Consider the following 26,812-nt stretch of genomic DNA (forward strand, 5'->3'; position numbering starts at 1 on the left):
TCTGAGAGAACACACTGGCCACAGCATGCCAACCTACACACTCAGCCTTCTGCACCCTCATCTATGGCAATGGCCACGGCTCCTGCTTCACATAGTCTGTCAGGAAACAAAGGGTCAGCTTAGACCCACAATTTTAAACCTCAATCATCTTGCATCACCCTAACCACCGCTGATATTCCTCCGTATGTCTTGTCTTTATTGCCCTTTACAGTCAGTGAAAGCTTTTTGTGTGTGGTTTAAGAAAAAATCATATCCACTTATATATTAAAGAAGCCTCCAGATGGGCTGCAACAAATGAGCTCTGGCAAAGGTTGGTGCAGTTGCTGTGAGTAGAGCTGCAGCCCGCTGCCCATCCTCTGCCCCTCACTCTCATGGTTGGTAGCTGCATGTCCCAGCACAGAGCATGCCACAGACACAGTGGCCTCAGAGTGGAAGGGCTGAGGTGCTGGGACACATCTTTCCATGAGTTAGCTCTGCAAGGTGCTGGGATGGACAGCAGGTGACCTGAGAAACCACCTCAAACCCCTGCAGCGCTCACTGATTGATAGACAGCATGGGAGGACACCAAATACAGATCCAGCACATGAACTTAACTAGCCTCCACTCTGCTCTGACAGTCTGGGCCTGCCTGACTCTCAAACTCCTGTCCTTATTTATCCCAAGGATGTCAACAGGGCTGGGCAATACCTTGTGAGCAAGACTCCAAAGTCAAGACCAAGACTAGAAGTTGGAAAACACATTTCAAGGGCTCTGGGGAACTCACAGCAATATACTTTATCACTTAGGCACCAAGGCAATACTTTCTTAGAGAGGATCGAGCATTAGTGCAGATGTTAGCATGGAAAAGTCATGGGAGGAAAATTTATTTTTTTCTCTATGTCAGGCTGACTTCAAGTGCTAAAACATAAACTGAAAGCTGATCTGAGATCTACCTATGAGAGAACACAAGTGAAGCATTAGAAGACTGGGCTGAAAACTAGTTGTCAGCATTCCCAAGTAAGATAGTTTCTGACAACTGCAGCACACACAGACACCCTCACATTGTGAAAACAATGTGCTTCTCATGTCTATCACACAATTTTGCATGACTGCTTTGGACATCAGTAATAAAAACATATGAAAAAGATAGTTTTAACAGTTGAATAGCAATGTTTAAAATTTCTTTGAACTCCTAAAATCCTGAATAACCAGGCAAACCAAAAGAAAACAAATAAAACCAAACAGTATGTATTTTTTGCTTGTACTGTTATGTGAAACAGAAAAACCACCCCTAAGTCACTTCCAACCCTCAAAATACTGGCTTAATACCTGTGCTAAATTAATACAATTTCACTTTTTAGAAAAAACTAAGATGACGTATATCTGAAAGGGTTTCAGTGATAAACTGTGCTCTCCTAGGATCACCATCTGACCACCACTGCAGAACGTGTGCATTCCTGGAGAGGCAGAGGGGAGGGCTGCCAGAGGAAGCTAGCAGAGTTCTTCATTGTAACATACAGGACTGGAGTATGTCAGAGCTATACTTCCACACAGGATGTAGGCTGGAAGCACATCAAAGAGATAACTCATACGTGCCACCTCACACACTCCAAATGTCTGTCAAGGCATTTAAGAAACCGCAGGTCTGCTGCTTGTGCTGTGTGGCATAGGCTGGGGCAGAACACGGGGTTCACACAGCCAACATGACCAAACATCACAGGACCATCTTGAAGCCTGATGTCCAGTAAGCATGAGCTGTCAAGACTCCAAAGTGGTGGGATTTTCCAGCAAGTAAATTTGAGATGAGCAAAAACCCCTTGTTTCCAGGGAGTGTTTCCCTAAGACCCTGTTTGTTCCCAGCTATACTTCAAGACAGTTTATTGGCTGTGTAAAACAGACAGAAAGGAGGTGCTAGGGCTTTCAGTTGTGTCTGTGCTTCCAAAACTGGGCATGCATGTCAGCAAGACCAGCATTTCCTCTGGAGATAATCACATAGTTTCCGTATCAATCCGTTCTGTGCGAGTTTCTACAGTTTCTGTTAACACTGTATTTAGGCACCTCCATCCTTAATGTCCAAAGACAACACTGAAGTAGGGAAAAACTCCTGTCCACCTAATGCAGAAGGAAAATTGAGCCAGATATAGCATGCACATTTCCTATCCCAGCAGAGGGTGTCACATCTAATAGAGGGACAGAAAGAAGCTCAGATCTTGGGTTAGGATCAGTCTCTCAGGACTGCAGTTTCTGACTTTGAAAGCATCACATTTGGCTACATTGACAGCTCATTGTAGGCACCAGAGTGTAACTATGCAGTGCAGGCTCTTTGATATTTAATTATAAAACAAGAGTAACTGTAAGAGAACTTCATAGCATATACCTGTACATATATCTGTGTAGAACAGCAGGCTGTACCATGAAGGTTACTTATACTAGATTTGCACAAATGGACCATTCTGAATTAATTTCAGCTAAAGTTCAGTCTGCATTAAGACCCCTGGGCTTGCAGTTCTCTTGAAAGCTAGACATTCCCTTTTTTCAGGTCTAAGAAAGATTTCTGGAAAATAAGTGATCCAGTAAAAAATGATGGAAAATTCACAGCTGTACAGTACAACATGATCTTCCAGACAGTACTGGCTATTGTCTTACAAAACAAAAAAAAACAAAAAAAACCCCCACAAACTTTCCATGTTATTTTTTCCCCTCAAAAACTATGAATTTTGTAAGAAGCATCTCAACAACATCAGCAAAATCCCAAGTTTTCTGGGTGCTTGAAGTGAAAACAAATATAAGGTTTATGTTATACGTATGTTCACCATCCCTTCATCCAGAACTTTCCACAAGTCATAGAGAAAAAGAAGAAACAATAATAATTTTCAAAGTTACAAAAAGAATGTGAATTTTAAAAAAGAATCTTCAAGTGAGTGACTTACATAGTTGTCTCTTGCAGACCAGCCTGGATAAAGCTGCATGTGTAGCTGCCTTTCTTTACGAGCTAGTTCATAATATTTTGCTTGTTCTTCACGGGAGAGAGCATGCCACTGCAAACAAAATAAACACACCTTTAGACTAGGAACTAACCTATACCTAGGCAACAGATGACTTGAGCAAGTATTTGAGCAACTTCGGTTCAGTCCTTCCCCACTGCAAAAATGGGATTCATTAGCAATTACAAGCACCTGTGTTTATTAACTGACTTTCAGGCATTTGTCAGCTCTGCAACTGCCAAGTGCCTTAAGCAAGACAGAAATTATTTATGGAAACAGGGCTCACCAAATAATCTGCTCATGGAACCATGCTCTCCCAACACTACTTAAAAAAACCAACAACAAACAAACAAAAGCAAACCCCAACCAAAAAAAAACCCCAAAAAAACAGCAATGAAAACAGCCTTTAGCTCCTGACAGAACTGAGGGGGCTTGTGCTGCTTTTGGAGGGCAGCAACCTCCCCTTGACAGAAAAGTCTGCTGTCTTGGTTTCAAGCAGCAACTAGGCACAAGTTTTCAATGCTGTCACAGAAGGCTTTCTGGGCACTAGCACCCTGTTCCAAATTCTACATATTGAACTTTAAGGTACTTGCTTTCTGATTGGAAAAGGAAATGGCAACTGCAGAAGTTTCAAAGATAAAGAAATCACAGAACTACAGTCTTACAAATTACATGAGTTGACCTTTGTAGCCAAGCAGAAATAAATTTCCTGGTTTTGTGTACTTAAAAATAAAAACATCCCCCCCCCACCCCACCCCCCAAAAAAAAACAAAAACAAAAAAAACCAAAAACCCTCACAACCTGCACATTTGGAAAGGTACCTTGCTACATTAGTATCTAGTACTTTTGCTCTTGTTGAAACACCTATCATAGACCTGAACCAGAAAGAGTAAAGGCCTTTTATTTAGAATTAATTTCCACTGCTGCAGCATTAGATGCTTCTTCTTGTTTGACAACATCCATAGGGAGGAAGGGGAGAAGTTATTAAAAAAATCCAAAAACCAGACAAACAATCATTAAGAAATCATTAAGACACTCGTACAAGACTAACTACAGAACTGATCAGATCACATTTGTATGATTTAATATGTTGTTTGGTTACTCATCAGAAGATGCAAACGAAAGCTCTTGTCTGCCTTGACTTGGCAAGTTGGACGTGTTATTGAGGGCACAGCAGTTCAGTCTGTCTGCAACTCTCAACAATGCACATTCAAAAATGCACATTCAAAAACTGGAAGGTAGTGAACACTGTGGCATCAGAGAGCACAGCACCATACCATCAGCTTGTGAGAACAGAGGTGGTTCCTCCTCTGGGATAGCACAGGGTAAATAGTGACCAGGATGACAGAACACAAAACACTTGACAATAATTAATGTCCAAGCAATTGCATTGGATAACTCATGCCTCGTTTGCACCACGGGAAAAGTGGAATTTGAGGTACTTTCATGGAGAACAGTAACTTAAAAAGAGGAGTCCAAGCTGCAGAAAAAGCATGCAAAGGAGCCCTGAGGCTGATTCCTTACCAAAACAGAGATAAATAAGCCACTGCCCTTGTTCAGGCCAAGAAAACAAAGCTGACACACTAAGCAACTAAGATAAATCATCTGGGACTGCCATCACCTGGAAGGGTAGTTCACAGATCACACAATACTGTGAATTGAAAGGACTCTCAAGGATCATCAAGTCCAACTCTTAAGCAAATGGCCCATACCTAATCCTAGAGACTTCCCATGAAAGCATGGAAAAGGCAAGTACTACCAAGACATCCTTTAAGGGGAGGTAACAAGTACAACAGAAAGCAGAAGACTGCATGAACTGAACAGAGCAATAGATACGGGGAAGTCTTCTGACTGTCATATAAAAGGAGCACTTTAAGGTCATGTACTGATTTCCCACTTAAAAGTACAGGGTTTTCAGAGAGTCACAGTGCCTCTCAATGCTGCCTTGGTCAGTCATCCAAAGGAGGTGTTCACTGAGAATTTGAATAATTCCTACTCAAACTCACATTGATACAAAAGTCACCCCTTTTTTTTATTTCTGGGAGTCAGTTGCAAAATGGGCATTTACCTCTGCTGCCTTTCCTTGGAAGAGTAACACTGGCAGAGAAGACAAAGGCTGTACTGTGAGTTGGCCTGCGTAGGTTTTTTTCTGAGTGTGGAAAGTACAAAATGACTACAATGCCACAGAAGCATACACCTCTCAGCAAGGCTCTGGTACTTGCATTGGAATCATCAATATTCAGCTGATTACTTCAGAGACATTCAAAACTTGGCTGGGAAGGTTCCTGAGCAACCTGATGTAACTGGGCCTGCTTTGTGCAGATGTTGGACTACATGACCTCTGTGGGTTCCTCTTCACCTACATGACTACAGCTGGACCACGTTATATTCACTTTGAGTTTCATCTACAGTGGCATCCAGCGTTCATCTTTGAATGATCTATTCCTGCCCCGATGGGCACCAGCCTAAGGGAGAACCCACAATGTGATTAGAATGCTTCTTCTATGTGTGACTGAGGGTAATTCACATCGGAGATGCTGACACCATAACATGAGTGGAACAGACATACATTTGATGACGTTGCTAATGCTGAAAAAAGAAAATCACAATACTGCTCTTATTTTTGTTGCATGTTTTATCTTCTATAGCTAATTTGATAGCTGCACATCAGTTATCACCTCAAGCAGAAAGTCAGCCTTCACACCCAGCTCAAGGGAAACACAAATTAGCAGCACAGGCGAGCGCTCACAAACCCTCCTGTACATACCCTTCTGCCAAGGATCTGGTTGATAGCTGCACTTTCTTTCAGAGTACACTCTGCTACAACGTTTGCTCTCATTTCTTTCATGTACAACATGAAAGCATTCAGAGGTTTCTTAATATGAGGTCTTTTTGGCTCTTGTTCTTTTCTCTGTTCATGCTGAGGCTTCCTAAAACGTGGTTAGGAAAGGGAAAAGAAAGGGGAAAAAAAGCATTAATTTGCCTTCAACCTAAAAAGATCCAATGGAATCTAATGTGATTACAGTAGCACTTAAGTAGTAAGAATGAGAATTTCAGTGGTCATGTCACACCCACTTTCATATCTTTTGATACTTTAATACTCAGGAAGGACATCAGGTTGACATTCTCTAGCAAGTAACATTTAATCTGTGAATCTGCTCCAAACTTGTCTCAATTCTCTTCTTGAAAGGCTATGTATGCATGGTTCCCTAAAAGACCACTGCCACAGGCCGGAGAATAGCTTCTCACCCCCTTCTTTCCTAGGTCTTTTGCCTTTAAGTACTAAGCAACGACGCTGCTTTTTTCTAGCAAATTTTGCAGGTAAGAACTTTTCCAGCAGCAGTTCATGAGTTCACACACACCAGTCGCAACTGGACACGTCCATGATTATGACTGAATCAAGATGGCTGTTGCCAACAGCTGAAAAGTGCTGGCTGGAATGAAAAATGGCTTCTCGTTACCCTTACCAAACAGTAGTTTTAGTTATAGGAGAAGAGTTAAAATTCAAAGAGGTCATGATTTAAAGCATCCTTGACTCTTCTTCAAATGGAGTTAGTTCTCAAATGTTTATTCATTAAGAGCTAGAGCAAAAAGGCAGACTCACACATGCATTAGCTCACTGTCATTGTGCAGATGTTCTTGTTTTACTTGAGGTGTTACAATAGCTGGGTGAGGGATTCCAGTTGTGTGAGGGCCTGGAGGACCAGGAATCATGTGATGTGAAAACCTAAAAGAGAAAACATAGCAAGGTCTGTAGCCTCACTGAAGACAGGCATCAAACACGTATGACAGCAGCAGGACACTCCAAAAATGCAAATGCTATGGAGCTTGCAATGAAGACAACTCTTAAAGAGCACACGAAAAATATTTGGCTAAGATTTGTGCATTGTAACCCAATTATTCAAGAAAAACAAACAAACCAACCAGTCAACGTTTTGGTTGTAGAAAAATTGTTTTATTACCTTTCACGCAAACACTTTCAGCAATGCACATGAGAAATCTTTAATATTTGTACCGTTGCACTGTCTAGCAACAAAAATACACATTTCTTAACCAAAAAAATGTATTTCCACACCAAGATATAAACATCCTTGAAATATCCACCACCAGCCAATGCAAAGGAGGAAACTGCCATGCAGAAACAAATAAAATGAAAGAAGAGTCTTTTCAATACGTCCCTGATGGTTTTCTTTACTTTTCAAGGTACTTAAGGTAAAAGATCTTGACATCATTTCATCTGAACCCACTATTCTTACCTCAGATGCTTAAAATAAACTTTGAAAATCCTGCATCCTGGATGAAGGATGGGAGCAGGGAGAAAATTTTTCCCTAATTAAAGCTTCCTTTCATTTGTACAAGAAGGAAAATGGAAAATAAAACCAAAATACCACTAACTGAATAATCCCACCCTACTAACCCAGGTAATTCTCAAGGACAGCTGAGACAGATCTTGAAGGTGCTGAGCTTTGAAAACTCTGGCACTCTTGAAGGTGCTGAGCTTTGAAAACAGCAGAAAACCTGCATGCTGTATTTTAAACTGGTAGAAAGTACTGTTAACATCAAAAGCAAGCTCATGCTGCAAAGTTTTGCTGAATGAGAAATGGCATCCAGCCTCTCCTTTCACCATTCCCTAGTCCCCTTGTTGCCCTTTTCCTTCATGTGATCAAAATAAACACAAAGCCCTGTAACCAAATCAAGTGATTTTATCATGGAGAAAGAATGGGTTTTCTTCCCAATCACCCTGACAGGCACATGCTTATCATTCCACTGTAAAGAAGTGAAGGGACAGTGATAATCCAAAAGAGCCCACACACAAAGAGGTAAGAGGACCTACCACTTATCCAGTGGCCTGCCTTAAATCCCTGTGCAAGAGGATGTCACTTCTACAGATCACAGAAAAAAAACCCCAAGGATTGTATATTGCAACCTCTTGTACACCAAGCACAGGATGCAGAAGCTGTCTTTAGAATGCGAAAGCAGAGCATAGGAGGTCTGGAGTGTGTCGTGGCCAAGTCTCAATTAGCATTGCTTGCTCGAACTTAGACATAAAGACACAGTGCCTGAGTCACACACCAGTACAAATACTGTGCTGGCATCCCCTGCCATTAGTGGCTTTGGGCTATGAAATACCTTCTTGTGAGCAAGTTTCCACACAGAGCATTACCTACGTGATTCAAGACTAATTACCAACGATTTTGAAATTGGAACTAGAGAACGCGGACTAAAGTGACAATCCACCTGGTTGCATACTGACATGAGCAAAACCCAAGGATGCTATGCACAACACTATGTGTTGCATCTAGAAATGAACTAATGACTCATTTCAGATGAAACAGCTCAATTAATTGTTGACAATTCACTGGTGCTCCTCATTGCAACACTTCAGAGACTGACAAGGAAATGCTGAATGAGACCAGTGTGGGATCCAGGCAAACTGCATATACACACAAAAGTTAAATAAAAAATGTATGCGTAAGGGTTTAGCTGACTGAAAAGCAAGCAAAGGCAGACCAAGATGCAAGCGAAGAGCAACCTGCCCTCTAATGCCAGCAGTTACTCCCCAGTCAGTCATTCACCTCCTACACCTACCTGGACATGGAAGGGTCGACTGAGAGTGAGGATGGATAGGGCTGCCTGAATCCACTCGAGATGGGATATACAGGCTGACCTTGCCTGAGGTCACAGAAGAAAGGAACCCATCAATCATGTGATATGGTATTCAGTGGTTACTCTAGAGTTACAAGCTCTTGATGGGAACTCAGTACTAGTCACAAATAAATAGTAAGAGCTAACACTTTCAAGAGTTCTCCTAATGAAACTAATGAATACTTAAATGCTTTGAACTTTCTCCCTTGCTATCAGAAGATTCCCAATCTAAGTTTCCACCGAGAGGGAAGGCAAAACAACCAGCCTTCCTCCCCCAGGGCACACACACACACATGCACACTCCTCAGTCTCTATCCCTCTCTCACCTAGTTTTAGAAGCACTGGAATCAGATTTGTTAAAAAAGCTCTTAAGAAAAAAGCATCTTATTCCAAATAGTTCTCCTGTAGATCAGAGCGAGAACACCAGATGGTGAATTATTAAGCTAAAAAGCCTTTTGAACAGTTTTATTAAGTCTTTGAAAACTTAGGGCTCTCTCCATTAGCATAGTGAGGTACAAGTGGACAGCTTTTCTAAGGAGAAACTGGTTCCATAAAAAAAACCCCAACCCAACCATGTAAAAGCCCACAGCAACACAAGTCTGTCGTACTACTTAAAGATCAAACTTTGCAGTCCAGTAAGAGAAGCTTGTGTAGAAGTCTTTGCCTCCTTTCCACTCCCACATATACAGACTGTTTTGCCACCAGTCCATCATTTGAGGTCTTTTATTTTTAGCATCATCACTACATTTTAATTACTTTCAGTCCACGATGGTCCAGTCATGACTACAATGAACACCCTGAAGTAGTAGGCAATGGTAATGTAAGCAAATATCAGTTCAGACCAAACACCTCTACCAGCCAGAGGGACACCACACACATCAATCCTATTCAAACTGTTGTTTATTGACTGCTCCATCAGCTCTCAGATGAGAAAAAATGGAAACTGGCCTTTGTAAGGCTCAGGACACAGATTTCACTCTTGGAGCATATTACTGGAAATAAGCAGTGCTCAAAGGGAAGAGGAAATGAAAAAAAAAAAAAAAAAAAAAAAAAAAAAGTTGAAGGAAGTCTCAACAGCACTACCTCACAGCATAAGGGACAGCTGAGTATGTCCCACTGTTAGTGAGTGCTGCTGACCATATCCCCAAGTCTTGTAAGGTTGGGTCTTGTCTCTCCTCTTCTCTCTCTTTTCCCTCTTTCCTCCCCCCAGCTTCTGCACTGAGAGACCATTCAGAAGAAATGATTGACCACCTCTGGAAAAAGCATGCTAGCAACTGTCTGGTGGCAGTGCAAGTGAGGAGTCAGCTAAGCGGCCAAATGGGGAAGGGAAAAAAGATTAAAAAATAAATAGTCAGATACTTCCATATTTTAGTTTGATATCTACTAATTATTTGTTCCAAAAAGGCATGTAGCCTTTCCTGAAAGATATGCCAGCAATACAATTTTCACCATCTTCTGCTCTCTACTTTCTCTGCCTGTTGTCATCTGGATCATGTTTCCCTCCCATGGAGACATTAAAAAACAAAAAATCTGCATCCCTCATTGCGTGGGCACAGACTAGTCACAATACAGATTCTAAAGCACTGAAATTGTGGCCGAGTTGCCTTATTCCCTGCTCCAAGAGAACTGCAGGGAAGTACGTATCTACCCCAAGCAGGCATGAAGCACCCTGCCAAATCTATTCCTCCAAAAATTTGCTCCAAAAGGAAAATGACACCGTGAGTGGCAGCAAGAGATCATGAGAGTGCTAGTATTAGCAAGAGCAGCGAGACCTCCCAGTGGCAGAGGCTTCTCTCCCTGCACAAACTGTAAAAAGCAGCAGACTATAAAAGATTGTTCTCCATTTGGGGCAGTTTCAAGATGGCACCCCCCCCCCCCACTCTTTAAAGTTCTTTCTTACTTCCCCTCTCTACAGTAACTGCAATTTTGTTTATTAAAATTTACATTTAATTACTTAAGAACTGTTTTCTGGTATCTTTCCAAAAGCTAAGAGCCACAAATCTGAGCCATAAGAAACATACAGACTTCAAAATGAAATCTAACACTTCAATTTCTGTGCACGTTCAAAAAACCAGATTCATTTAATTTCAAAGATCAGTATTTTTTCAACTTTTCAACTAAAATAAAATAGTAATTTCTTACTGGAATGACATTATTATGATTTTGTAAATGCTGTGATTGATTCAACAATAGCAAATGGTGTGAACATGCATGTGTCTGAAAAGAAGCTAAAAAATCTTACCAGCCAAGAGGTGGTGTTATCTGTCCAACCCCCCCTGGAGACAAGGGATAGAAGGTAGGGAGATCAGGAGCTGGAGGATGCCTGGACATGCCTGTTAAAAAGCACAGAAGAATGAGTGAGCTTCCCCTCAAAATACTCCACGTATGACCTACAGTTCCCAGCTGATACTACAATGGAACTAGGGCTCTGGATAAGGAATAACCACCTTCTTGGTTGGTGTTAAAAGCAAAAGGCTCCACGGGCCACCTTTAAAACAATTTGCACGCGATACTGCAATTCGAAGGGAGATACCGGGAAAAACAAAGTGAAAGGAGGAAATAAATGTACGGGTAAGGACCTGTGCAAGTTTAGATCTCCTATGAAGTGCATTAGGTACTAGTGTCCTCTCAATGGTCTCACCAAACCTGACAGGATCCTGAGGACCTCTTCTAACACATCGTGAAACAAGGGGAAAATAAAGCGTTGTCAAAGAGGCAGCACAGCACAGCTATTAGATTAGGTAAATTGCTACTTTTATATTTTCACGGGTTCCCTTATGGATTCACAGATTTTGGAAACTTGCTACCACAGAGGATCAGTGGTTAATTAAGAATCATTTTCAGGCCTGTAATGGTCACACTTGATATGATTCATTTGGCTTCCAATTGTCACTCCAGTTCCTACTAAGCTCTTCATCAAGTTGACTCCTGTGGGCTCCAAGGTCAATCTGTTTCGCAATGGTAGTATTTCATGGAAAAATAAGAGTCCCATCAGGAATGATCCATCAGCTCACATTCCCCAGAACACAGAGTCCTACAACTGCAAGAATCACCTCAAGATTAAAGCTAATCCTCATCCCAAAAGGGTCTGTGGTCTCCATTCTTCACCTAAACCTTGTGCCCCCAGGAGACATGGAATTACAGTTGCAGAGGCCACAAAGACATTGGTTTATTTAAATGTGTTTGGGGAAGAGGGGATGAAGCAGAAGGAATTGTTAAGTCTACTTCACATGTTAAATCAGCTGTTTTAAAAGAGTATTAAATATTTATGTGGTGACACTCCAAAGGTCCAAGACTGAGCATGTGCTACCTTGAGACTTAGTTTTATAGACTGATGTTACTGATTTATTCCCCTGCCCAGTTTGTATTTAAATCTTCTGAATTTAATTACAAGATATGAAGAATATCTGTCAGGACCATGTGCGGGAAAGCATGGAAAATAATACCAGTGGTGTCATTGTCTCAAAAAAACCTGAATTTTCAGACTTGGAACCACTACCTAAGTGAGGATGAAATTTCTGGCCAATTGTCTTTTCAAAGGTGTAAAACAGCTGGTAGCTGAAAGAAAGGGAAACACTTTACGTATGCCAGGGCTTTTACATGAGAGGGAACGCTCTTTCTGAGTGGTTAAAAAAAAAGAAAACAAACAAGGTGTAAAAGAAGCCCAGTGTCTCATCTCTCACATCTCTGATGATGACCGATGCTCCTGGAAGTGATGACATGACCATGCCCCTGCCAGGCAAAGTTCTGCACAAGGAGCTGGGCCACTCCTTCCCCACGATCTGCAGTTCTGACCCACGGAGACAACACTGCTCCCTCTTAACTAATGCACAGTTGTTATTGCTCATCCAAAACTTCTGGCCCCTTATGGAGGGCTACCAGCACCTAGTGCCTGCAGGAGCACACAGAGCTACCATATGGCCAGTGCCCTCCAAAGCAAGTTCTCTTGAGAGGGTTAAAAAAAAAAAAAAAAAAAAAAATTTATATATATATATATATATATATATATATAAAATAAAATAAAATAGAATAGAATAAAGAAGTGACTGCCTGTAGGAAGGTGGTGCTGTGTGTCCATCCCAAAGTGCCTTGAGTGCAAGAGGCAGTGCTGAGGGCAAGCTGCTGCAGACCCCCTTGTTGGACTCCCTTTGGTGGGAGGAGGGCACCCTGGCATCAGGACTAGGGCGCCAGGGCAGTGCCTTGTTCCAGACCCACAGTGGGAGGCGAGGACAGAAACAATGGTTGGAGGCGTTTGGCAGAGGACCTGAGGAAAAAAAAAATCCTCTCTTTGCAGCAACTGCTCGGGCTACTTCACTGCAGCTGCTCCCACACGCCGGTGGCGCCGAAACAGGGAACATGGACGAAAAGACCACACACATCAAGGAGACCATCCCAGACAAAACCAGTAGTCTCCAGCCTGCATTATCCACATCATCCATCCCCATCTTTGACAGACACTGAGGCAAGGGATCAAGAGCCCATTCAGGAACACCAGAGGGCAATGAGCTTTGTGCCTCCTGGCAGAACCCCTCAGCAGGCTTGCACTCGTGACTGGTGGGATGCTGGACAAGGGAGAGGGTAGAGAAGAAGCAGAAGAGAAGATGTGCAGCAGAAACAAAAAAAAAAGAGCAAACCAGATGTTCAGTTGGGGTCTGCTGTACAGGAATACAAAAACAAACTGCGGTAAAGGCAAAAAAATGGGGCACAGAAGGGCAAACTCAGCATGCAATAAGCAAAAGCCTCTTGAGCTCACAAACTGCAGCAGCGGGTTGTGCCCCAGCTGTCACAGCCAGCTTCAGCAAGAGGTGGAAATCCCGTTCTCTTAACTCGTGGCACCCTTGGGATTTCAAGAATGAGTGTGAATATTCTTCTCCTGGGCACTGATGCAAAGGAAAACTAAAGAGGACAGGAGGTCTCCATTTGCTTCTTCCAAGTCTGAAAAATATATTCTCTACATATTTACAGGCCAGGCTTTCCAGGCAGAATGCTTTTTGTATTCCTTCTCCCTAGAAAAAAATAAAACCTAACCAACAAACAGCAAAAACCACACAGAGCCATCAGGCCATAGCATTTTCTGGATGTAGCCCATGTTATTATCTCCATAGCACAGCCAAAATGAAACCCAGGCATTCAGAAAAAGGCAGAACCAAAAAAGTCTCCCTGAACAACAATGACTAAAAGCCTCTTCAGATAAATGGGACAAGTGTGCATATGGATGTGTGCCCAGGTAAAGCGGAGCTTCAGAATTTTGTCAACTGAGTGTCACAGCAAATGGTGGGACGTGGGAGTGCAGAGAGAGGCTGGGAGAGGCAGCCTCCAGGACCAGTGGCACTAGCAGACTTCCTGCCCATGCAGATATCCAGGCTACAGTGAATGCCTCTGTAAAGCCTCTGCTCTCTCTCCTTCCCTCCTCACCACCAGCTCTCCCATGCAGGCTTCTGCTCAGGTTCTCACCCAAACCCTGGCTCAGACATATGACGGCCATGACATATGCCCTTGCACCTCCCCAACATCCATCACATCCCTCCCCAGCTCCTGCAACCCATCGCAAGCAAGCACACCCTTCCCAGGAACCCATGTTCTCCTGGGTATTGGGCAGAAGCTCTTGGCACAGGCTGGGCTTGACACCCTGGAAACTGTCTGCTCTTCCCTGAGGGCCTGCAGACTGATCCTGATCAGGGCTGGTATGACATTCCCACATGCAGAACTTGGAGGCTTTTGTGTCTGCCTGAAGAGGTCCTAGAGGTGCTGAGAAAACTGGCATCCGTGACTTGGACATCTAAAAAGATGCTTTCTTGCAGAAGGCAGTCAGTATAGGAAGGTTAAAAACCGTCAGATTTGTAAAACTTGCACAGGCTCAAAACTACTTTTAAGGGCAATGCTTTAATTATGCCAACTGATGTACAGAAGAATATGAACAGCCAGAATACAAGGACATAAATTAAAGCAAAAGAAAATGTTTCAATAAGACCACTGCTGAAGCACTTGTCCTCTGTTTTTGGGAAGGTGAGGGATGGTTGCCTTTCTGTATTTGCATGCTGCAAGCCTTGGGTACCACAGGAGATGGTGAAGACTGGCTGCTTTCTACTGAGATTTTCAATGTCTTTGATGAGAAAAGCAAGCACAAATTATCACATTAGAAAGAGCATAAAAATTCGAGCAGCCAAGTTAAATATCAGCATCACGGCAGAACTGCCATCTCTGAAAGTGTGCATATGCACCTGGAAGCCTCCCTGTAAAAATATTACAAATTGGCAACACTGACTCTGTCAGCAGCACAGAGGGCACCAGAACCACCCTGCATCCCTGCTGTGCTGGGAAAGTATGGGCTCACCTTGTTTGGAGCTGACATCAGAGGGGACGTGAGATGGGTGTGACCCCGGGGAAAAGTGCTCATCGCTGTAGGTGATAAGAGGGGTGAGGGGGTGAACCGCATGAGAAGGCTGTACCACGGGCACCTTGTTGGACTGCAAGAGAAGAACAAAAATTGAGTTGTGTTAGCGACGTGAGGCTTCTGCTTTGGAAAAAACCAAACCGACATTTCCAAAATGCTATTTTTAAATATTTGCGTTACTGAAGCGGGGGAAACAGATGGGCAGACATGACATTGGGGCTAGTGGATGGAAACCAGGTTTGCTGCCAGAATCGGCATCCTCAAACCGCTGGCACCTAAAGAGGGATGCAAATATTGAGGAAATGCAGGGAAATGGGTGGGGGCCAGCAGCAGGAAGAAAGGCATTTGGGAGACATTGAGACAGGGCTGCGGAAATGGCAAATGGAGAGCTGCAGGGCAGGAGGAGAAATGTGCCAGGCAGGCAGGCACTGTGCACCAAGGGTTGTGACCTAAGAACAGCAGAGTCAGCAGCAGTGCCGGAGAAACCCTTTGGTTACAGAACAGCATTTAAAAAAAGAAAGCTTAAAGTAGAGGTTTGCCATATCGCCAGCCTTAAAAGCAACAGAAGCTTCAACTTCCCTCTTCCTCCCCACTGTTCTTCCTGTATGGCTGTGGCACAGCACAGCTGGGACAAACCCCTGCCATCACCAGAAGAACAGCAAGTTTGTCCCTTGCAGTTTTACAAACTCTGGTTGAAAACTCTTGGTCTGTCTACCGGGTAACTAAAGGATCACCCTTAGAAACCTGATTTCATATATAAGCAGTTGGCAGTGGCCTCTCAAGAGGGTCAGTAAGAGGGGAGACCTGCTGAGCACATGGGGACAGCTGGGAGGACTCTGACTCTATCAAGGAGAACTCAAAGTGCTACAAACGCCTACAAGGGTCCTGAAATGGGTGCCATAAGGTGATGTCCTTGCAGGGCAAGATGCACACTTCCCACCAACACTTCCCAGAGTGCAGAGGGCACAGGGTTAGGGACAGGATGCTGTCCAAAATTACCCCCTAAGATCAAGGTTGCCAGACAACAGAACATCTCAACCCCAATGAAATCCTGCATTATTAACACTGCTTGAAACTCAAGTTGCACTTTCCACAGTGGGACGAGCCATAGTGATGATGCTAGCATGTAAGAGGCACTCCTCATTTGTGCCCTGCCACTCTACCCCACACCTCAGCACAAATAATTATGGAACAAATATGTTTTTAATACCCCCCCCCCCCAAAAAAAAAAATAATAAAGCTATCCTTCAGACAGACACACTGACAGCAAGGACAGCCTTTCAAACATATGGAATTAAGAAAAAAAAATTAAGAGGCCAATGAAATTCGTTTTCATTGAGCTCACTACTGAAATCCTGGCACAAAGCAGATGTTAGGACATAGCTCCATGCACAAGTCCCTGATTTTCTGGACTTCTGGAAGCAGATGGGTTATTAAATGGACAGCTCAATTCATTGTTAAGGCTGGTAGGAGTAGAGGAAAGGGAGCAAACGGGAACCAGTGCAGCATTTTCTGCTTTCCTTGTTTCCAGAGCACCACCTTAAGGAACTTGCATTAGCAGGCAGTATCTTCTTAATGTCTGACCTATCCCTCCAGTTATATAGCTCAGAATCTGGTGCCATGAATTTTTGCTAAATTATGCTATCCTTGCTCTCCTCTTAATTTTACGGTTTTCAACACAGATTTGCTTTCCTGTGGGAAAGAGATAAGAACCTGAGGATTTTAATTTAAGCTTCGGCCTTGTCTTATATTTTGCAAGATGGAGAGAGAAAGCAGCGCTAGTAGGTGTTTTAAAGCCAACAAGCATTAGGTCCATTTTTATGACTAAATAATAAAAGCAATATGAATTCTCAATAATATCTATGAGTTGAGTTGTAAAGGGGATAGCTCAGACTGCTATTCATCTTCCCCATCCATAAAAATTCCACAAAAAATAGATGCCAACAAATTTCAGATGATTTACAATCGGGCCTCAGTCTCTAGCTATGAGACTCATGGGCCAACCCACCATTCAGCCATTACTATATCAACAATAAATTGTATATTATGAATAAAGATAAGCAATAGATGTATTTAGGTCACACATACACGGCTGCTAATCAGCATTAATTTCTCAAAATTTAGTAATTAACATTTTGTATTGTATTGGATGTAATTGTCATGCACGCCCCTGGTATCAGGGTTCCTTGCTTTCAGAAATCACCCATTTATACTTAGAGCATGCCAATCCCTGTACCCCCTCGCTCTCCAGCATCCTGCAGATTTTATTTTATTTTCTAATTCTCGGCACCTTATCCCCTAAGCCCGTGGCAGCGGCTTTCAACGGGCGAAGGAACTGTGAGAAGTCAGGAGAAAAGCAAACCGCTTGTCAGCGAGCTTAAAATTAACATATAAACAGGCCATATCTCCATTAAGAGCATTTGGGGGTCTGCGGAGCCAGAAATCGGGAGAAAAAAAGTAACAATAAAAAGTAACAATAATGCAAAGCTTCCCAGCCTGCCTGCCCCACACTGCTTTGGAAGACCCAGGGATCTCCGGCAGCTAAATCCGGCTGGTCACCCCAATGTGACAACAGAACGGGGCTCACTGGGCACAGGCTGAGCCTCCCTACTCCCTCTGGTCCCACCGAGACGGCCACAGTGATCGACAGCTGGAGGACACCCACGGTGACACATGCAGATGAAACCAGGAGGAGAAAGGACTGATGATATATTTTCCAAAAGCCCTATGGACTTGAAGTGGTTCTGCCATGGCACCTGCCCTACAAGGCAACCCAGATGGGATATCTGGGCCTTCCTCACGGAGAGGGTTCAGGGCAGGAGACCAAGACCTCGTACGCAGACACCTGGATGCACCTCTTGCCACACTCTCAACCCTCTCACCCCCAGCTGCGGTGAGGGATTGGCCCCAGGTGTCCCATCCAGTCCCACGGACACTGCTCTGCACCCTTTCCCTGGGACACCTGGACTGGGGATGTTGCCAAAGCCCCTTCCACCACCTACTACTCACAGTAGGCACTACTGCTTTCCAGGGCTGTGAACCATGGCCAAATTCTACTTCATACTGAGGTACAAAACTGTGCTGATGAGACTGCTTCTACTGCTTCCCATTCTTCACCCACTGGCTTCCTCCTCCCACAAACATGGCATCCCTACTACATTTGTCTCCTCAAATCCTCCAAAGACAATGCATACAGCTGCAGAAACACTTGAGAGACCCGATCTTGGTCAACATGACCTCCATGCAGAGGGAACTCCATTCCCCATGGCATGCTGAACACCTGCTGACCAAGCCCACCACCAGCTCTCCCTGGCACACCGGTGACATTTTTATCTAATACAGGCATGCTCCACAGAGTGCCTTCTCTCCTTAGCACAGCCTGAAAATCTGCAAATCCCTAACAGCCCACATGCCTTCAACAAGACAATTACATTGTCCTATGCGAAGTTCTTCGGTATTTCAGTACAGAAATTATACTTCATCCACCCACCAAAATGTAGCATCTTGGTGCACGCAGGTACCAAAGCAGCTTCTAAAACCGCAGTAAAGTGAATGAGGATGAAATTTCCATTCTCATTTGCAAGACAATCTGGAGAAGCCGAACATTTCTTGAAGCTGTCCCTAGCACAGCTCTGATGCAGCATAAATGCAACACAACACCACAACCACACCACACCAGTGAAGTTCCACTCTCTGTGCCTAAGGTTCTTCACACAACCTTGAAAGTAAAGGAAATGGAACATACATCATAGCTCAAGATAGGCAATTAGGAAAAGTAAATTACTGAAAATGAGGACCTGTTGTTTACAACCTGAAGACCTCCTGTTATGTTTTAGGACATATCGTGCATGTGTTACAAACACTCAAGGCTAATGGCAAAGGGGTAGCCTGCCAAATCCTGTTGGCATGGGGACATACAGCTGTGCCCCACAGCACTCAGCTCAAAGGGACACTCCTGAGTGACTCAGCCTTGGTGGTCTCCTTCTCAGAGACCACACGGCCACCAGGGCTCCAGTCCCAGAGCACGGTCTTACAGCACAGACCACGCCAGCTTCCTTTGGGAACTGGCCTCTCTGCGGCCCTCCCTGGGGCACTTTTTCTCATCTGCTTGGCCTTCCCAGCTGGTATCTTTTATTTCTCCCAAGCATGTACTCTCAGGCTGAACTGAGGCAGTGCAGGCAGGGGACAGTCCCCTGAAGGACACCAACAGGATTGGGAGAGCATACGTGTACTGGAAACAGCAGGAGCCAAATTATTTGGCCAGTTAGGGCTAAGATGAAACTGCTATTCAGTTTTATGACTGACCTGAAAAAAACCCCCCAAATCCCCAGTACAGTGTTGGTGGGCAAAGGGCAAGAGCTTGCAGGGAAGAGGGCCCTGACCCAGCAGTCGGCATTATCCCGGCAGGAGCTTTGCTATGCATTGGACACCTGTTTAAAGATATTGCTATGTTAAAGTAACTCAGGAACAGGTCAGTACAACAGCAAACACTTCCCTTGCAAACAGAAATCAGTCTGCAAGTGGTAAAGCTTGAACTTACTCAGGCATTTTTGCCAGGGCAAGGAGCAGAGTGAGAAATCCCCTGGCTGCGGCACAGGCACGGCTCCTGCCACGTGGTTGGGTGACCCCTGCAAGTGCCCTGCACCTGCACTTGCAGAGCCACTCACCATTTTCAGACATGTGCCTGCCCTCTCATCCGAGGAGCACATTCTGAGGCAGTTCAGATTAATCTCTGGTGAGTTTGTGGTGAAATGCTGCAGCACAAATTCAGTCTGAATCCAGTAAGTTTTCCCTTGTTTTTGAAATGCTTCTGAAGAAAAGCAAGAGTCCAGAAAAAACCAAACCTTAAGCCCTCCCCAAAGATCCAGCTAATGCTTCACTGAAGGCCCACACCTGTAAGGTATCTTATATGTAACAAGTGTGCAAAAACTATAAAAAGCCTGAGATAGCCACGGCAAAAATGCCTGTAGGTCAGCGCTGGGCGAGGCAGGCAGCTGGGAGCTCCTGCTGGAGCTGGGGCCACCATTTGTTCCAGCTGCTGCACAGAGAAAGATATTAAATTAATGACCCTTCAAAGGACACACATCTACAAAGGGGGTTGCAGGCAGGCGGGGAGCTTTGCAGAGAACCATGAGGCATGCAAGCCTCTGCACACAAGACCTGAGTGCCCCACGTCAACATCGGAAGAGGTGCTGGGTTGGTTTTTGTTTTTCCATACTCACTTCTAAAAAGCCAAAAAAAAAAAGGTCTCAGCCTGTCCACTCTTCCTCTCCTGTCAGCAAGTTATGCTTTGGTTACAGATACTAGCAGATGGTCTTTTCAATTAAGACTATAATAAGCCAACTAAAAAAAAAAAAAAACAAAAAAAACACACCAACTTAAGGATGAATAAATACATGCATTGCCTTTCATTCCTCAAAGAGAGGGTCATTTGAAGAAACAGCTTCAACTTTTTGACAGCAAGCATTAAGTTTAGGGGGAAAGCACAACAGATAGCTCCTTAAAAAAATCCCACCACCAAAACATCTCCAAACCTTTCCATTACTACCATAGCAGTTCCTCAAAATAAAAGGACTAAATGGTCCTGTTATTGTGGGAAAATTTGAGGCTACATTGATCTGAAGAGACAAGAAAAATTCATCCCTTTTTTGGCCTATTCTCATTTCTGGAGCCCTGAAATCATCCTTAATCTGATTTAGCAAACCCAGAAGACAGCCGTTTCAGCTGTCCTCTTAAAATATCAACAGCATTTTAATGGCAAAACCAACTCTGTATTTATGCCTTTGCTGACCAGCTGTTGCAATAAAAATGCAAGATCAAGAAGAATGTTATTTTGGAGCAATGTCAAAACCAGGCCCACGTCTGGGTTCATCATGGACATGCTTCAGAAAAGAAGTACCAGTGGTGGAAAAGGAGGAGGTAATAGTAACATGTTGTGGCTAAAATAGTTACCAGTAGAAGAAACAAGCTCATCAGCACCAGCAGTAATAGCAATCACAATTTTCCACTTCCCTGTGAGCGATTGTACTATCATTTTTCATAGACAACTTCGCAAAGATGCAGCAAGGTCAATATATAGAGAGCTCGGGTTATTCCTCCGTCCCCAAACCATTTTTTAGAGGAAAGAGTCCAAAGCCAGCTTCTTTTTAGGCTCTTGACAGCGGAGATAATTTTATGCTTAATATTCAAAACCTTCTCCAATCCTTGGACAGTGTAGTGGGAAGATGCCAGTGTTGGTATGGTGGGGGCATAGCCTGCAGCATTACTTTTAGCCTCACCTGAAGCTAAAAGGAACAGGGATGGGAAAGCATGCCCACAGGAACACGTTGCTCACAGGAAACGGGCTTAGGAATACTGTGATTTATGAAAGACAAATAAAAAAGGTGCAGTCTTTTAACCCTGCTTCACAACTGGGCAGCAGGAGGCCATTTATCTCACTGACCTGTCATGCTTACCAACAGCAGGAGGGACACCCCAGGGATACACCATTTTAAGGAGGTGAAGTGAAAAGCTGTGCTGATGCTGATGTGAAACTTTACAGCTTCACAACTGCTCATGCTTACTCAGAACAAAACTAAAATCAAAACTGCACATTTCAGGGGGCAAACTGATGACGTGATGAGGTCAGAAAAAAATCCTCCTGGTCCCCCTTTTCCTCTTGCATTGCATTCAACTCTTCACCACAGAACTAAGTAGCACGTAGTGCTGGGACTCAGGAGAGGGCAGAACAAGAAAGTTACTCTTAAGTCAGTTATTGAAAGTTTTCCCCATCTCCCCAGGACACACGACATCATGAAACCAGAGCCAGAGCATGCCAGGAGCCCTCAGAAGTTGGAGGGAAGAAGCTGCCAGTACATCATCAGCAGGTAAAAGAAGCACCCAGGATGCTTGCTAGAGCTTCTCATGGTTATCTGGGAGCAGGAAAGGTTTGTGACATTTTTCCAGTTGCTCACACCACTTTCCTTTTTGGGAAGCCCAGCAGCAAGAGGCTGTGTCTGCAATGCATGGGAAAGGCAGCTTCATGGATAACCATGTCATAGTCCACAGGCACGAAGATCAGCACCTGAAGCAAAGTGGGTGCCACGGCTGAAACGGCACGACAGGCACCATACAAGGACAGGCAAGAGGAATTGGAAAAAACTGCTCTGCCTGAAGCCTGAAAGGTTGGTTTGCAATAAAAAATTCAGTGCAACAGCCAGGGGAGCACTGCAAAGGAAAGCATAAATGGGATCTGACAAAGCCTAGAATAAGTATCTATGTAGATGGATTACAATCAGTCACTAAATTCAGGTTAATTGCAACATTAGCGAGAAACCACTGCTATTGGCTTGTCTACATTCTTGTCTTTTTCTCACTTTTTCACCCCTCCCTCCCCTTCAATCCTGGAAATTAATACAACACAACTGCGATTTTTTTTTTTTTTCCTGAAAAATTGTAATAAGCATTTGAGTTCCCTCAAGACAGCTTTAAAAACATGGGTGTTGAATATCTGACAGAAACATGCTTTACTTCAAGTGTTCATTAAGCACTGCCATTAAGTAAATGATTAAAGCACACCCAGTATTAAAATAGCTTGATTAGAAATCCCCTGCTATCTCCATTTTCTTCTCTCCCATGACTTCTTAATTTGTTTGTTCTTGCCTGCTCAGGAAGGCTGTCGGGAGACCTGGAGTGCTGGTGAACCATGAGGGGAGCCAGGCAGGTCTTGTAGGGCTCTGATAGGGGGAGAATAAGCCCACTTCAATTTCTGCACTGTGAGTTCACATATACAGAGATTACACCTAGTTTTACACAGCCCATTGGTTTTGGTAATATCACTGATAGAGCATTTAATCAGCAGAAAAGCCACAAGCTCACAGAAAAAACTTCCCCTGTTGCAATGTCTTATTTCACTCTCTAAACTCAGCAATAGGTTCTCTCAGATGGAGATCAGCTGCCAGCAAACACTCCACAATTTGACAGTCAATGCTTGTTTTAAGCTCTGATTTCTGCAAGAAGTTCCTTTAACTTTGGCCATCCTGAACAGCCCATCTTTTTCCTGATGTAGAGACGAGCCTCACACCCAACAAGCTGGAACTTGCATCATCAAATCACACACTCAACCCCAGGAGTCTCTTAGCACCCCCAAAACCCTGGAAAATGGGACTGCTGCCACTCCAAATGCTCTGAATGGTGACACACCCCATCGGCCTTTACCCCACAGTACCCCTTCTTTTGCCTAGTGCATCCTTGTCACACACAAGCAATCCCATCAACTGGAAAGGTGTTTCCCTGTTTGTTTCCTGACGTGTCCAGAACACTTTCAGTTTGTTTTCGGCTAAAGAGAACAGAGGCCCTAGCAATATTTTAACAAGCCCAAGCTTGGGCTCCTGGGTCACAGAGTTCTGGTGTATTGCTTGCTTGGACAATAAGGACAATTGTCCTAAGCCACCAGAGGAAGCCCGCTGGACATCAGAGGAGTCAGTGCCCAGCAGCTTGCCGGGGGGAACAGTGGAATGTGACCAGGGAGCCTCAGGGGCTCTGAGTGGGGGAAAGGGGATTGGAGTCCATTCTTGTGTCACCTCTTGTGCCATCTTCAGCTCTTCCATGGTGACAAAGCTGCTCTGGTTTCTGTCACCAGAGCTGTCTGCTGAGTTAAGACAAAGACATGAGATTGTTTTACTTGCTTTGAGGTTATCAGGATCCCTGCTCACCACAACTTTGTCATTTTCTCTGGCGTACTCAGACCTACAAGCTCATGTGCTTCTCCCACAGGCAGAGGGATGTGCTTCAGTCCAATATTGAAACCTGGAAATGGCTCAGGCAAGTAAAACTCCATCTACCACATAAGGACAAGTGTTGTGTGAAAGCAGGTTGTCCGACAACAACCTCTGACGCCCAGCATTTCTGTTCTGGCAGACAACCTGCGTCACAGGATGGGAAGACTTTTCCTTATCGGCCTCCTCAAGTCCCACAGGATACAGACCCAGGCTCCTGGGGGAACCAAGAAAAAAATCCATCCTGCACCCTGGTGACAGGAAGATGCCTTTCGGCACTGCACACACAGTGCATCAAAAGTGCTTGAAATAGGACCTCTCTTAAATGCCTTTATATAAAGTCTATCTTACAGCCTATCCAACACCATATGTCATAACAAAGACTATCGGAAGCCCAGAAAACTGAGAAATGGACCATCTTCTCTCTGAACTGCACTTTTCAAGGTGCACTGAATAGAGATGTTCTTGATTAAGAAAATGCAAAAGTATGAAATGTATTGGGAAAACATCTTAGCTCTGTCGTGTAGAAGGTAAGGACAAGGGCTTGACACCTGTCCAAGCACCTGGCACACCTTTACGTGTTCAATACCTCTGTTTGCCATGGCTAAGTCTGCAACTTAAGAGATTGGCGAGGCAGTGTCTTCTTACTTCCAGCAAAGCAGAGATCATGCTGGGCTGGTCAAGCTACCCAACATGACTGATGTTTTTGGAAGTGCTCTTGCCTCATCCTCCCTCTTAAAAAAAAAAAAGAAAATATAGGAATGGATGTGATGACGGAGGAGTGATGATTTTGATATCATCAATGACTCTTCTCAGTCGGCCTTTGCTCCTGGCAAGCCCTGTTCCCCACCACAATGATCCTGCTTGAAGACTCCGGAAGGGAAACCAGTGCCGAAGCCAACCCCCATGCCGCTCCAAAGTGGCAGGAGGGGCTGCCCTGATTTGCCATGAAGTGAGGAGACCCTGCTGCTGGGATTTTAGATCCTTCAGGGGGATTTCCTGGGCAGCAGTGGAGCAGACCTGAGCTCAGCATGAAGCACAATGCTGACAGCTGGGGCTGCATGCGCAGCATTACGGTGGTGGGGGCAGGCAGGACCAGTGGGATGGATGCAGGGATTGCTCAGCACATGCCCTCAGAGGGGGCATTTTCTCAAAATTCAAGGTTCTCAGGCATCATTGACCCTGTGTACGCACTGTAAAAAGTTTTCAAATAACTTCCTTGAGTCCAGCTAAACCGTATTAACAGATTTATCCAATAACATGCAAATTCGGGTTTTAATGAAAAGTCTTAAGTCCCAGCTCTAAGTGATTTGGACTTTTCTGCTAATGGCATCGGCTAATGACCAAAGATTTAACGCATCAAGTCTTTGCATACATCAGTGCAAACAATATAACCATTTAGTGGAGGCAAAAAGTCATCTCATTAGACATCCATCATTGGATGTGGGCAAGATGGTCCACAGGCTTAAAATAAAATATTCATTTTTAAACTAAAAAAAAAAAAAAAAAATCCCTAAAAATGTACAAATGATTAGGCCAAAAGTAGCAGTCTGCTAAAGCTTCACTGGGATTGAAAATGCAAACTGCAACGTTTATCTGGAGGTAAAACGCATTTGCAAGTACTTAATTTCAGCAGCACTGTTCCACAAAAGACAAAACCAACTTTAACAGGAATTAAAGCAGTAGGGCCCTCCAGAAACAGGATGTCTCTTAGACAGGTTATTTGAACCATCAGTAGAAGGTCACAACAGGAATTACTTCTCTACCACATTGTGCAAAATGATTTCAGTACAAACAAAAGTGTTGAAAAGCTACTAACTTAATTTTATAGATCATTCCCATGAGGGTTTGTCACCTCAATGAGATACAAAAACATGCCCTAAATTACATTTTTATGGAGCTAGAAATACAAAAATCACAGCACACAGCTAAAGACAAGCAATGAATGACCTGAACAAAGCATGGGCTCAAAGAAGCTGGGCTGGGAACACGTTTTTTGGCCCCCAAACCATTGATGCCAAATGTTTCACTTGGACTCTTGAAATAAGGAGGAGCAATAAACCTACCACAGCTGGATGCTGAGCTACTGACACAAAATCTAAATGCCCATTATTTTTAGTCTTGTTTGTCTAATGGCATCTTAGAAGACACAAAAAACCCAGACTTACGCCTCCCAGCCATGGCTGACAGAGGGAGATGGTTCAGGTAAGGGGAGGACTGTAATTATAATGGACTTGTGCAAGCTGCCTGTTTGCAGGAGGAGTGGAAAAAGGATATCCAAATAAGATAGATCACCCCACTTTTATGCCTGCATGCTGTCTCTCCCAGGGCAGCTAAGGAAATGGTTTTTTCCCACTCCCCGGAAAGCAACCTCATGGCAAGCCCTGCCTCCAGACACAAAGGAAAACCAACGAAGGAGCCCTGGAGGGATGTTACTACATCAGCTTTGGAACTAGATCATCCTCTAAGAGTTGCCTATCCCCACTGAAACACACACTTGTGACCTAGGGGGTCCTCAGGACCCCAAGTGATGCTATGTCAGGGGAGGTTTAGTTTGGATATCAGGAGAAGGTTTTCACACAGAGAATGGCTGGGCATTGGAACATGCTCCCCAGGGAAGTGGTCACAGCACCAGCCTGACAGGAGTTGAAGAAGCATTTGGACACAAACTCGGGCACATGGTGTGACTCTTGGGGTGTCCTATGCAGGGCCCGGACTTGGGCTTCAACGATCCTGGTGGATCCCTTCCAATTGCGGATATTCTATGATTCTTAGGAAGTGCATCTTTCCCTATGTTGATGGCATTGTCTCTCCTCCAACTCTTCAGTAGCCCTGTTCACCATTCATCCTTGCCTCTGCTCCATCACCCTGTGCTCACCACTGGGAAACTTCTTGGGCCTCCTGGCCCTGCTTGGCTCATCTTACTGCACATCACCCTCAGGCTCTCCAAAACCAGGCATTTCCTTCAGCTTTCAGGCCTTACCCATGCAGGTGCATCGCTGCTCTGGGCACTGACCTGAAGACACTCTGGTGACTGGGATGGCAGCCCAAGA

At 44.1% G+C, this 26,812-nt stretch overlaps 1 protein-coding gene across 8 annotated transcripts in view; it reads right to left on the reverse strand.

Annotated features, from left to right (window-relative positions):
• Window positions 1-26,812, reverse strand: part of LEF1 (lymphoid enhancer binding factor 1) — a 70,449-nt gene that overhangs the window by 14,770 nt on the left and 28,867 nt on the right. For 5 of the 8 annotated variants that reach the window (XM_040065367.2, XM_040065368.2, XM_040065371.1 and 2 more), the window contains exons 4-9: window positions 14,944-15,076; window positions 10,852-10,942; window positions 8,553-8,636; window positions 6,568-6,690; window positions 5,731-5,893; window positions 2,910-3,017 (exon numbers count right to left, since the gene is read on the reverse strand). In XM_040065367.2, the coding sequence (XP_039921301.1) occupies window positions 2,910-3,017; window positions 5,731-5,893; window positions 6,568-6,690; window positions 8,553-8,636; window positions 10,852-10,942; window positions 14,944-15,076 (702 nt within the window). Of the gene's footprint in view, window positions 1-2,398; window positions 2,534-2,909; window positions 3,018-5,730; window positions 5,894-6,567; window positions 6,691-8,552; window positions 8,637-10,851; window positions 10,943-14,943; window positions 15,077-26,812 lie in introns of those variants that run through there. The other 3 variants (XM_040065372.2, XM_040065374.2, XM_040065373.1) reach the window with 2 other exon arrangements.

This window comes from Hirundo rustica, chromosome 5 (genome assembly GCF_015227805.2).
Source record: "Hirundo rustica isolate bHirRus1 chromosome 5, bHirRus1.pri.v3, whole genome shotgun sequence".
Taxonomy (NCBI): domain Eukaryota; kingdom Metazoa; phylum Chordata; class Aves; order Passeriformes; family Hirundinidae; genus Hirundo; species Hirundo rustica.